Below are 13,929 nucleotides of genomic sequence, written 5' to 3' on the forward strand. Positions count from 1 at the left end.
AAAAAAAAACTGTGACTAACGATTTTAATATTTTTCATCTGCCTTTGAAACAATATACTAGGAGCCTTCTATTAAATTTTCAAGCTTTTTTATCCAACAAATAAAATTTTATTGATATTTTTAGAAAAAAAACAAAAAAAAAATGGAAAATGAAAATGTCCATAAAGAGCTCAAAATAAATCAAAATATTTTGAAAATGTTATGGTGTATAGAAAATGCTACGATAAACATTCAGTCAAAATTTCATTTATCTACGGTCATTTTTTTTAAAGTTACACCAAAAACCAAAATCGATTTTCTCCAAAACAGATTTTGCGTAAAAATTCCCGTTTTTCCTTCCTTAATTTTTCTTTTGTTTTTCACGGCGCTTTTGAAAACTATTGGAAAAATTTTACTTTTGACCCCCCAAAGTACCAACTAGATTCACTTTCCTATCAGAAAAGGTACTGTTGAAGAAAATCCAAGCACTTTTACTGTCCTAAAACGTGATGACAGACACAAAAATAAAAAAAAAATAAAAAAACACACATCATTGTAAAATCAATACATTCATCGTTCCACTCAGAATCTAAAATATATTACCAAAAACGTTATTTGGAAACAATAGGAAAAAAACATTTTTAAAAACGTTAATCAAAAACAATATGGAAAAATAACGTTTTTAAAAACGTTAGTCAAAAACAATATAGAAAAACAACGTTTTTATAAACATTAATCAAAAACGTTCAAAAACGATAAACTAAAACCATATTTTTCAAATCAATAAACAAAAACGAAAACGAAAAAATTAAAAACGTTTTCCATCCCTGCAAAAAACACAATCACGGTGTGCCGGTATATTTAGGTATAAGTAACTGAAAAAATCTCCGAGTAAGTGAATTTTATGTAACTTAAACTCTTTAAGTCCGAATAAAAACGCATTCGTATATTGTTATAATTATTTTGATTCAATTTATTTATTTATATATTTAAAGTAAAAAGTAGTCATCCTTCACAATTCATTATAATCCTTGGATAAGTTACCTATACTGTCTTGTTATATTTAAGTAGGAATTACAATTACATTTAAAAGCATATGTAATTTCAAAGTGGAACTCAATTTACCAAATTATTCCTGCTTATACTTTTGATTAATTTTTTCGGTTTATAAAAATATGCTTGCCATAACAATGCATTTCTGTAATTTTGAAATAATTTTAAAAGCGTTATTTTCAAAATAACACAATACATTATAATTGTAAGATGGTTTAAAGTTTCTATAATTACTTACACGTAAAATTACAATTCTTATCAAATTTATTCTATTGAAAACTAAAAATGTCTGATGAAAGTGTTTTGGTACTCATTAGTAGGTACCTACTGGGTACTTGTATTATAATTTTACCACCCACAAAAACTGAATTACTGTAGAACCAATAACTATCCAGTTCTACTTAGAAACCTAACCTTGGTAAGACATTTGGAAAATTATAAATAGGGCTACAACAACATTAAAATTTTTGAAATAAAATGATTTATTTGTACACTGTCTTAATATAAACTTATAAAAACTTGTATTTGCAGAGATTACGGTTGTTTGCCAATTCGCAACCCAAATGACTACCAAATTATCTACCACAAATTACGAATTTTCGAGGCCAATAAATATGTGTTTAATGACGGTGTGAAGTTGTTGATTATGGCAATGGATGCATGCTTCAAGGTGGACGGTACTTGTCCTGGCTATATATTCTTATTTGACATGCGCGGTGTCCGATTGGGCCATCTCACAAGACTGAGCATATCTTCACTCCGAAAATTCTTCACGTTCATACAAGTATTTACACAATCAAATTTATTACGGCCACCTAAATTATAGTCATATCATGTAAACCTTGATTTTTTATCCCGTGATGCACATTTTTCTCTATAGATTGTACCTTCTGTTGAAAAATAATATGTTTTCCTCGTTAAATTCATAATTATTAATTTATAACATTACACGCAGTTACTATACCGTCAATACTGCTTCAGCTGAGATGTGTGTAGTTTAATTATAAAGTCCACCTGTTCTGAAAAAAATGTAATTGGTAGGTAGTCGGGGGAAAAATACACGACGCGTATATATTTTTATTAGGTTTTTCACATTATAAAATAATACGTCATGTGTTTGTGTACAATATTATTTCAATACAAAACACAGGTTAAAATATTAAAGTTAAAGTTAGGTATAGTTTTTAGTTTTAGCGTTTTTCCAATTTACTAACGAGTAACGGTATGTATAAGTCAAATAGACTATAAACATTTCAAATAAATGTATACTATTTTCTACTATTGTTCAATTGTCCGATTGTCATACTGCAGTTGTTTACTTTTTTTTCTGGTTTTGCGAATGGGTCAAACAATTAGATCAAGGTTGACGAGAATACAGAAATGTAAAGATGCACTTATACCCACCTAGTATATTGGATACAATATTATAAATACAACTCTTTTATTTGAAACAAATAATGTTGTATCTGAATGTTTCACTGTCTTTCACATATGACGGAAAGTTTGCTTCGACTCTATAGAATTCAATAAACTAATATTTGATGTTATATCGCAATTCGCATCTTAAGTGGACGTCAGCAAACAGCAAACTAGATTTGTTTTCTCTCTCTGATTCAAGCAAATTTGAGTTCAGCAAAATACATTCTTTTATTACAATATATAATTATAATTCTATCTTAAATTAAAATCAAATAATAATGAGGTGCCATTGATAATATTCTCACCTTTAAGTTTGATCACCTGTTACTTCACTTAAATATTAAAGCTAAAAACACAGAATTGGTTCTTCTAAAAGCAAATTTGCTTTGTTGTGCTTAGACTGGATATAGGAAAACATAATATAGTAGGCACGCTGACATATCCTATTAAATAAATTCTATACATTATAATCAAGACTAGAGTAAATTTAGTAAAAATTATTTTCGTATCACCACAACATTGAAAATCTCGGATAGGCTCTACAGGATTCTAAACTTATAATTTAGCAACCAAAAAAATGTTTTACTAAACATAGTACTTGCCTGATATTTAATTAATTGTTTACGCTTCGATGATATTATATATGAATCTATAATAACTGTCTAACCAATAACCATCCATTATAACGACCGTGATATCTAATAAGTATTAACACTGTTCATTTTATACAAATATTTATGACGATATTTTTTTACCCGCACGCTATTAGGTACCTACCTACTTACCATTGTTCCATTTTGAGTGCCTAATTATTGACATTAACATATTCAATCAACTAAATCTTCTGCTTTTCTAAAATGTATTGATTTTTACATTATTTCGTTTATTGAAGGCAAATTAACAGCGTGTTGTTGTTTATTATACGTACGTGTTTACTTGCTTTACAGAAATGTAAATTTGTATATACATTTGTATTGAATTTAATTACAAATTAATTATTAGTTATATTTGATTTGTACCCATAGACCAAGAAGTTTAGTAACATACTCGTAGAACATGATTTTCCTTACTTGATAGGCCGACGTTTATTCTATATAGATATAGCAATAGCATAAATTATTATAGCTATACTTAAAGCTTAAATATCAATATTTTCAATAAAACACAGTGTTAAAATATATTAGGAACATACTCATGTAAAGTAAAATATTTCTTAAAAACCTAGCTTAGAATATGTATGTTCTTTTGTGCACCTATTGCAATACAAATTCGCAATTTTTTTTTATATGTATGGTAAAATAATAAATTCTTATATAATATAATCTGCAATGACTGGTATATTAATAGCACCTGTTAATTAGTAATCGCTATCCATACAAAATAAAATGCGTGTTGAATTCGGTGCTTAACATTGGGCAAAAGAGAACGGCGAATATATCTTATTAATTGTGTACATTTTCTTATTTTTTTCCGTCCAGTACAACTATGAATAAAATACATTTCGGAGTAAAAACCAATTACTTTATATTAATTATTATTCAACAGTTACTTTGCTGGTATGCGTAACCATAAAGTGCAAGAATGGCATTTCGCATATTTAGAACACCTACCTATACTCTCATATAATACCCAACTGTATTCTGGAAAAAATTTAATTTGTAACTTTTACTATTGATTTTAATAATATAATATTATATTAATAATTCTATTACTAATATGTAAACGTTTGTTGCACGGCCTTGGCCTAGAGGCCGACACGGTGTACCTAGTTATTTTGTTTAATATCGTAGTTTAATGAACCATGTAATATTAAGTCTTTAATAGGAGATACCTATCATTATATAACGATTGTGCTTAATCTAATAAATGTATACAAATATTTGGCAATAAGCTGTAAATTACTTTTACGATAAACACTTGATTTATATACTTGTCTTATTGTAAAATATCAAGATATGTTGCTCAAATATAGGTAAATACTTGAATCTTAATAAAATAATATTTAAAATAAAATATAGATGCAAGTTAGGTACTAATTTGTTTAGTTGTTTAAGTGTCGTGTATACTCATATCCATATCAATATTTTTTTAAATTGTTTTAGAAGTAAAATTAATTTTTTTGTTACCACGTTTCGTTAATTATTGAGAATATTATTGTTTTTCTAGGAAGGATTACCTGTTCGTCTGAAGGGTATTCATGTCCTAAACACGCAATCAATTGTTGACAAAATTATGATGTTGTTGAAACCTTTCATGAAAAAAGAGCTGCTGAGTATGGTAAATACAAATTAATTAATTCAAAAAAATATCTACGTATAATATGCAGGTTAAAATAAATATTAATTACATTTTTTTTGGCTCGCGTTTTAACTTGTATTTCTGAACAAAGCGCTGCAAGATATTTAGTTTTTATACGGACATTTTATTTCGAATAATCATTTTTTGTTGGAATTTTTTCGCTGCATTTGGTTGGCTACAATGATTCAATTCTCGGTTTATAATATTTATTTATTTCACGACATTTCTTAAGCATAGTTTTAACTAGTTCACGGTCCACGTACTGTCTACTAGATCTATACACTTTAAATACTATAGAGTCAGAGCGATTAATATCTACTTTTTTCCTTTTACTATTATTGTTTATTCTGTTATGTGTTTGTAATTTTATTTCTGTTGTTGTATTAATTAATATTTAAAACAAACACTTGTACTTTTAACAATTATCGTTCGTATACGCTCCTTCAAAATTTCACTTGACGCGTCGTAACGTGACTTTGGGCCCAACTTTCCAATGCTAATAATCACTATAGTAAACATCGTACCATACTACCATACATATTATATCATACCGTTCGGGTCGTTCACGTCGGTCGTTATAACTTTAAAATACCTATGCCAATAATGCAGTTGAACAAAAATAATACATCGCGGTTTTAGTTGTTTTAAAATTTAAAATTGAATCTCAAGTCTTAACCGCGCGTGTGCGTATTTGATAAAGTTACACCTGCGATACATTCGTAATATCATATCATACAGGTGTCTGGGAGTATTATTCAATCGTATACATTATTACAATTTCCAGTGTAATCGCTGCAGATCAGTTCCTAAATTTCTGATATGTCATAATCTAACCACGTGTCTGCCATCGGCCACTTGAGCCCACTTCTATAGTCGGCTGGCGGCGAAAATATAATATTAGGTACCTATACGGTTTACCCAAACTCTATAATTTATAATTTTTCGGACTATATAATTTATATTGTACGCTTTTTATAAAATGACAGAAATCGTGTTTAATAACATATTATAATATTATGCTATACAACGTAATGACTAAACTGAGCGATTAATCATTATTATATGAGCCGAACCGATCGACATAATATATTTTTATATCGCGCGAGTGAGTGAAATACCGGCTACGACGACACCTCACAGATTTATAGGCACATGCAGAAATATTGACGGCCTTAATAATATGACAACCAAATATGATTAGCCCATTTGAAATTGCAATGACGTCGCCGCATCCGTTTACACATTATTGTACATTACGGTTGTGCGTGTATATATTATGAAACTATGATGTTTCGTTAAAAAGCAGCTGTATGTAATATGTACCTATATTATTTTACGCTGGTAAATTTTAAAAAATAAGACGTTAAAATTATTTGTTTACATTTCATTACATTATATAGGAGCTATATAGTTTGGAAATTTTTCTTATAAAATGTACGTTATGTTTAGGTGTTATGTATTCTTATATTATAATATTATGGTGTGTGGAGACTGGCGAGTTATCGATCAATATAGATAATCGATCTGTGTGTATGCGACTGCGATGATATCATGTAGGCACCTGTATATTATAACGTTATGCAAAACGAAATAATTATGTTAAGTTATTCGCGAATCGAGGTAGATCTATTATATGTATATATATTATTATATTTATGCCTATAATATATACACATATAATGTTATTTTAACGACAAAACGTGATTAAATCATCGTCGCCGGGCGGCTTCGTTTCAGGTGCACTTCTACACGGAAAGAGACGTGGAGAAAATTTACGGAGCGGTGCCGAAAGAGTGTCTGCTCGAAGACTACGGCGGACTGGCGCAATCCATTGAGAAAACGCACGGTACGCATAATAATATATACCTACACAATAATATAATATACAATATGTCATTCCCGCATATATTATAATAGTCACAACATTACAATATTACGCAGCCGCGCGTATCCATCACACACACAATATTACATATGCGTGTAAGCGGTATACGTCGTTTCCCCATCCAAAGTATAGTAAAGCTAGGTAACAATCGTATAGGTAGAGAACTGCACGACCCATATGTGTATATACGCGGCTGAGTATAAAATTATGCAGGGTGATTTCATGTTCCTTTTCCTATCGTCGACTGTCGAGACTCGTGCGATTGTACGAAAGCCAGCTATAATATAATATGATGGTGACTGGTATATAATATAATATATCAGTATTGTGCAAAAACCTTGCCACACATATACATGTTCCTAACCGACCGTACCAACAGTTCCAACCCTACTGTACCAACCCTATACCAACCTACAGGCTAATGACCTCAGTCGTCGAAGCCTTAAACCTAATAAAAAATAAAAATATATAATAATATATTATATTATCATCTGTAAGATGTTTTTTATTTATTTCCGTGTTAGCTGATTTTTGACGGAAAAAAGAGTACCTACCTATCAAATATAAATTATAATATAATGTGCACACTGCACAAATGTAAAATGTATAATGAATAAATACATATAAATTTATAATTTTATTTTTATGATGTATCGCGTATACCCGGCGGCACCTGTATAGGTAATTTGTAATTTTCTACAGGATGAATAACCATAAGCAACCTCACCCCCTGTTTTCCTTTAATAATGTAACTATTCAAAATCTGATTTTTTAATCGAGAAATATTTTCTAGAGAATTGTTGTACTACTTGAGGAGTGTTTTGTGAAGATACAAATTTCTGTTTTTAAACCTAACCAGCTTCCTTTGGTTCTCATTTGAAAAATAGAAGTTTGTATCTCCAGAGGACATTTATTAAGTAGCACAAAAAATCTCAAGAATTTGAAAATACGGTCTTTAAGTATATTCAAAAATTCCAAAAATCAGATTTCGAATAAATTAATTATTGAAAGAAATAATGGGGGTGAGCACGCTTGGTGAATCACCGTCTATATAGAGTCAGTCGCCATCCAAGTTATATAGGTTCCGACTTGTTTACACATAGTACGTATGAATGTATGATATACATTATACATATTACCTATACTGTAATAATATTATGTGTTTATGGTTAGCTAGTTACGTGCACGACACACACGACAAAAAAAATTCGCACACACGACACAAATGTAGCAGGCGTACCTACCTATTGTAATAATGTTTATGCAAAAATAATATAATATATAATTTTTTACGCAGTCGTCCGGACGAAGGTATACTATCCTTATTATTATTATTATTATTATTATTATTATTATTATTATTATTATTATTACTAGGTAGTACGAACGCAACTTTTATATATATAGGTTAGGTCGCATTATACGCTCTGTTCTCAAGGTCCACCGCCGTTGCATAATATCGACGTATGGGAATTTTGTGGCGGGAGAGTATCGTCGTGCTTTCCATACGTAGGTATATATTAGAATATAATGGCATATTAAAAATATGTATTCATGCGCGTGCATAATATTATTATCACATACGTGTGTATGTAGGTAGGTAGGTCGGTGTCATCGCGATTACAATATTATAATATTATGTTATCATTAACTCGCTGCACGGGTTAAATCGCGAGTTTTGACCCGGCCAGCGAACGCGTCCGATTTTTATTTTCACCATCGTTTTGCCACTTTTTAAACGTGCGAGATTATTATATAGATAATATATACTACTTACATTATATCGTCTATAAGTATCGCTACAAATGCCTTAATGTATATACATCTGTAATTAGGTCATGTAGACGACTGCAACGCGTAAACGAGATTTTTTTATATTAACTCACGTATCATGACCGGGGGACATCCGTGATTTTTGTGTTTTTGGACGATTTGTAGCACTTAAACTCACAAAGTAGGTATACGAGATAATACACCACACTGGGTGTCCAACCGTGTCCATCCTCCCTCCCTGCAGTACATGCCCCTATATCCACCAGTCCATATAGGTATCTACTAGCCACTAGATATTATTTTACACTCCTCTATACCACCACTTCCTGGCTCCTTCTTAATACACTTTGAAGTACTTGTTGCCTGTTGGCTACCTCGATTACCTTCATTATCTCGATTACATATTTGTTTCGAAGGCTATTTAATAATTTTTTTACGTCTATATTACCATTTCTTCAGTGTATTAAACTTAAATATGAATTATAATATATTATATTTATTAATTTAATTTAAAAATTCAAAATAAAATATATTACGTAAACATCTCTCGATTTTATATGAAAAGCAACTTCGGGTAGGTCACTGGGTAAAAATCATTTTTTTTTATTAGTAGGTACCTAGAAACTTGTGGACTGTGGTGGGGTCAAACAGTCAGGCGGTTAAAATTTAAAACATCCCTTAATTTGCTATAATATGATCTATGCAGTCGATAGTTAACCGATAAATACTCGCACATAGGTTATCGGTAGCCAGAGATGAACAACATGTTGTTTTTGGGTCATGATAATTAATTGGAGATTATCAACAACTAACAAATACCATTGTACCAATTTTAAAATTTAAATATACCTAGCTAATTGAATAGCATGCATAAATAATAGTAATTTGTTTTTAAACTGCGTTATTATACACACACGCACGATATGATTACTTGAGCTCTATAAATTTGTAATTCCAGAATGGAAAATTATATTCTAACTTATAAGTATTTTTGCCTTGAGTTTGTGTATGTAGTAAATAGTAATTTACCAAAATCCTATTATAAAAAATATTAAAATTTCACGACGAGAGAGTCTGTGGGTCTATTTGGTACGCTTATACGGAGATACGTTAAAATTACACATAATTTCTTCGCCAATACCATATACTTACTGAAATTAGTATTTCCAATACAGCAATATACGTACCTAAGTCATTGGTATTATCTAACTTTACTGAGGGTGGAAGTATCTATGTATGAACACCCTAGACGTATTCAGCTATTATAACTTATACAACATTTCTTTTATTGAATATAAAATTGCATGTTAAACTATGTCTTACATGACACACATATTGACTATTCATACAGACATAACACATGTTAATAGACTATTTTTTTCTGTTATCTCATTATTTATTATTAATCAATACCATTAGCTATTTAGCACATTATTATAGTATACCGTGTGTCCGCGAAAACTGAGTATACTCTATAACTCAGTGACCTACATCACTCAGTACTCTATATAGGTATACATGTTTTAGAATTCTGTCTGCAGGAGATTGATGATCTAACAGTCTAGTTTCGTATGTCATGACAACAGAATTCAAAAATATGTTTTAAGTTTGAGTAGTAGTTTAATTATACAATGTATCCTGTGTACGTAGATTGTTGTAACTACACTACTACTTTGTTTAAAACTTATAATTTTCTCTTTGAGAGTTTAAAACTAATCTTAAGTTATAATAGTTTCTGCATTTGTTAATCAAAATTAAATACCTACCGATGTTGTTTTCACAAAATCATTACATATATGCATATAAGTGTTGTTAAGAGGACGTCACACGCTCGCAGGTCATTTAATTATTAAAAATTATTGGTTAGTGCTATCAAAAAAATGACACAGATATACTACTACATATATGTACTTAATATACTCCTCTATACAACACAGATAAACTTATTCCCTGTGCGTTGTGGAATGTTGGTAATAATTCTAATATAAAGACAGAGAGAGTAAAGTTGTCCCGCGCAAAACAGTTTTTGCTATGTTGTATTTTTGTTAGACGGAGATAACACAAAACCTATATAACTAATATAGTTTATAGGTCTATGATGATAAGTGTCAGTGTGTGACGTCCTCTTAATAATTTCCAAAGAAACAAACTATGAATTATAAATATTTTTCGAGATATGTAGGTTTTTAAAGACCTATAGTTTACAATAAGAAGGTAATTCACACTCTGTATAATAGTAAATTAGTAACCCAAGACAACATTTATAGTGCACCTATACGAATTATTCGGTTTATTGTTTTAATTTTTGTTTTATGGAATAGCAGAAAAATTAAAAATAAAAACCACTAATATGTAATTATAATTAATTTTGATTTTACAGCTCACTTTATCGAATGGATGAAATTAATGAAGCCGTTGTTTGAAAACGATTATCAATACAAATGCGACGAATCAAAGAGGCCGAAAAAGAGTAAGAAGTCAATATCAACTTCATTTAAATCGTTGGAAATCGACTGATGTAATAAATCTTGACTACAAATTGCAACGTTTAACAATAATCGAAAGACGAAAAAAACCACAATTTATAACGATATATTCACGGGTCGGGTAAAAATAAGATTACTTATTTATAAGTATTTAATCTAACTTATTTTGTTAGAAAAAAACTTATAAGTTATAACTATGATATTGTGGTAAAATGTAATATTTTTTTTATTATTATTTTTATAAACCTAGGAAATGACGTAAAACTTTATTATATGTTCGCAACACTGTACACAAACTGCACAAGTATTTAGACAACACGCTGTACTTAGTATTATAAATTATGGCGATATGTGTATATAATATATATAAAATAAATATGTTTATTACAAAAGAACAATATTGATGAATATTGAATACCTACATTATTATGTCGTTTTAATTTTGAAAATGTCCGTGGTTTGCGCCAATTCAATAGTCATCCGTCTGTCACCAACCGGACCATTAATATTATTATGGGATTTTTATCGTATAGATTTATCCGTTCGTGCAGGTTTCTATCACTCTATATAATAGCATATATTATACATTAATATATTATTATTTATCATACATTATTCAATGACTGTAACATAATTATAATATTATAATTACATATCCGCACATCAATTGAGTGTCGATAGTACGTTATATATATATGCACCTAATTATTATAATAATATACCAATGTTATTGTAACATAAATCTTAATAATATACGTCCGGCGCAAATATCGTATTATATGAGGTAAATTAAATATTGGGAAACTAGCTGTATGTATATAGCATTGACTACATAATGGAACAGGTAGGTACATATTATATAGATAAGTGAATAGGAGTATGAAAAATGAAATTTGTTACTGAAATTTTATGTTTATTATATAATACAATATTACATTTGAAAAACAGTTTTTAAATTATATTATAAACAAAATAAAACCAACTTCTACTTAAACTTAAGTTACTATTTTTACCAAACTAATTTCTAACGAACCAAGTTAAAAATTTGGTCTGTTTTATAGTTTATAGTAGTTTTAGAATTTTGAAGTGTGCTTACTTTTTATTTCAGAAAGATATTAATGGGTGTTTTAAATATTAATTCAATCATTCTAAGCGGAAATCCTAGTATATTATATAAATTGATTATTGTTTATATACTATAGTTGAGGGGTGACATTCCAAAACGTACTATTGCCAAAATATACAAAATCGAGATACGCATCGATTCTTACAGAAAAAAAGGCGGGAAGTCGATTATCGCTATCAGAATTAAACTTTAATCATCTATTCCATGAACAAAATCGGTTCATAAATGTATAATTTATCCAAAACGTACTATTTCCAACAGTATCACTATAGGAGATAATATTTACCAAAAACAAAACTGCTCTTCCTGGAAAATCAAGTTTATCCCCCCCCCCCTAGTTCAAAATCTAGTAATTACTAATTAGTACTAATTTTTATATTCAGTGGTATTAAGCAATATGGCCTATAAGGAGGGTGGCTTGAATTCCCCCCAAAAAATTAATCAATTTGCGTCTATGATAGTAATTAATACTTGAACAATTAATTTTCGAAAATACATTGAATAAATACAATATACATATATTATACATGATTGTTATTAACTTATAACTTTATACCTGGCGTTTAAATACTGACGTTCCGTGTGAATAATAATTCAGTTAAAAATAACATAGATACAATCAGCCTGAATATATTGAAAAATATATTATGCAAAAAGTGATGACCGTAATAATATAAATTATCAAATTACACATAGGTATAATGAGAACAAAAAATAGATTTAAGTTTTTTTTTATATAAACATTGCTGGTAGGTACCTACGAATGTTCTCTGGTCAAAAAATAACAATTATTTTTAAACAGTATACATAAAAAATGTATAAATAATAAATATATATAATATATCTACATTTGGAAAAGTGTACTACAAATCTGGAGACTGGAAGATGCAAGTGGAGTTTTTAAAACACGTAACTCACATAATATTATATACCATATTATAAAGGTATACATAAGATATTGTCACAACTAGTCAATCCTGTAAAGAATACTTTTAAAAAGTACTTGAGTAAATACTCAAATACTTTGAAAACGTATTTGGAATACTTTTCAAATACTTTTGGTTTTTAAAGTGGGGTTCTAATTATGGTAATATAAACACATAGGTAGTAGGTTATCTAATAGTTTAAAGGGAATATTGTTATTCAATAACTATTTTTAGAAATTTGATTATCACAAACCTTCAGGCTTCGGCAAACACAGAAATACAAAATATTAAACAAAACTATTATTCTATTATTTTAGTTGACAATAATATTTTTCTAACCAATTATTTTGAATAAAAATAAAATGTTCGAAATAAAAAACCAAAATATTCAATACCAAAAAGTATTTAAAATACTATTCAAAATACTTCATGCTGAAAGTATTTAAAAAGTTATTCAATACTTAAAAAAGTATTTGAATACTTTTACTTAAATACTTTACAGGACTGCAACTAGTTAGGTATATTATGTACAGGCGTAGAGGGTGTGGTAAAAATGTGTAACTATAACTATAAGTCTTTATATATAGTACCTAAAAATTTGGAGTATAAACTTTGTCAGGGTTTTTAAATTATATACAGCTATATAGGTATACAACTGGCCTCACTATCCGCATTGAAATATTTTTAAGAACAATTTTAAAATACAGAGGATACTAAGATGATTCCATTACAGTGGCGCAAATAGGTGGTGGCTTAATATATATTATAATTAAAAAATACATTTTTGGGGGCTTTGGAAATTTTAATATAATCCGTGATGTATCAATTGTCACTTTAATATTAAAGATATAGAACACACAATTGGTTCTGCTGAACGCAAAAGTGCTAGGTCTGAAATCGTAGACCACGCCAGATTTTGCATAGTTAAAAACAAAAACAGCATATAGATACGTAATCGTCGGATTATATTATCGCGAGATTAAT

General features: G+C 29.2%; 1 protein-coding gene across 1 annotated transcript in view; it reads left to right on the plus strand.

The window, feature by feature from the left end:
• Positions 1 to 11,294, plus strand: part of LOC100160745 (alpha-tocopherol transfer protein) — a 23,026-nt gene extending 11,732 nt beyond the window's left edge. Inside the window, exons 4-7 of the mRNA XM_001944056.5 lie at positions 1,564 to 1,816; positions 4,618 to 4,728; positions 6,487 to 6,595; positions 10,788 to 11,294. Coding sequence (XP_001944091.1) covers positions 1,564 to 1,816; positions 4,618 to 4,728; positions 6,487 to 6,595; positions 10,788 to 10,924 — 610 coding nt within the window. The 3' untranslated portion in view covers positions 10,925 to 11,294. The remainder of the gene's footprint in view (positions 1 to 1,563; positions 1,817 to 4,617; positions 4,729 to 6,486; positions 6,596 to 10,787) is intronic.
• The last annotated feature ends 2,635 nt before the right edge of the window (positions 11,295 to 13,929 follow it).

Source organism: Acyrthosiphon pisum, chromosome A2 (genome assembly GCF_005508785.2).
Source record: "Acyrthosiphon pisum isolate AL4f chromosome A2, pea_aphid_22Mar2018_4r6ur, whole genome shotgun sequence".
NCBI classification, from domain to species: domain Eukaryota; kingdom Metazoa; phylum Arthropoda; class Insecta; order Hemiptera; family Aphididae; genus Acyrthosiphon; species Acyrthosiphon pisum.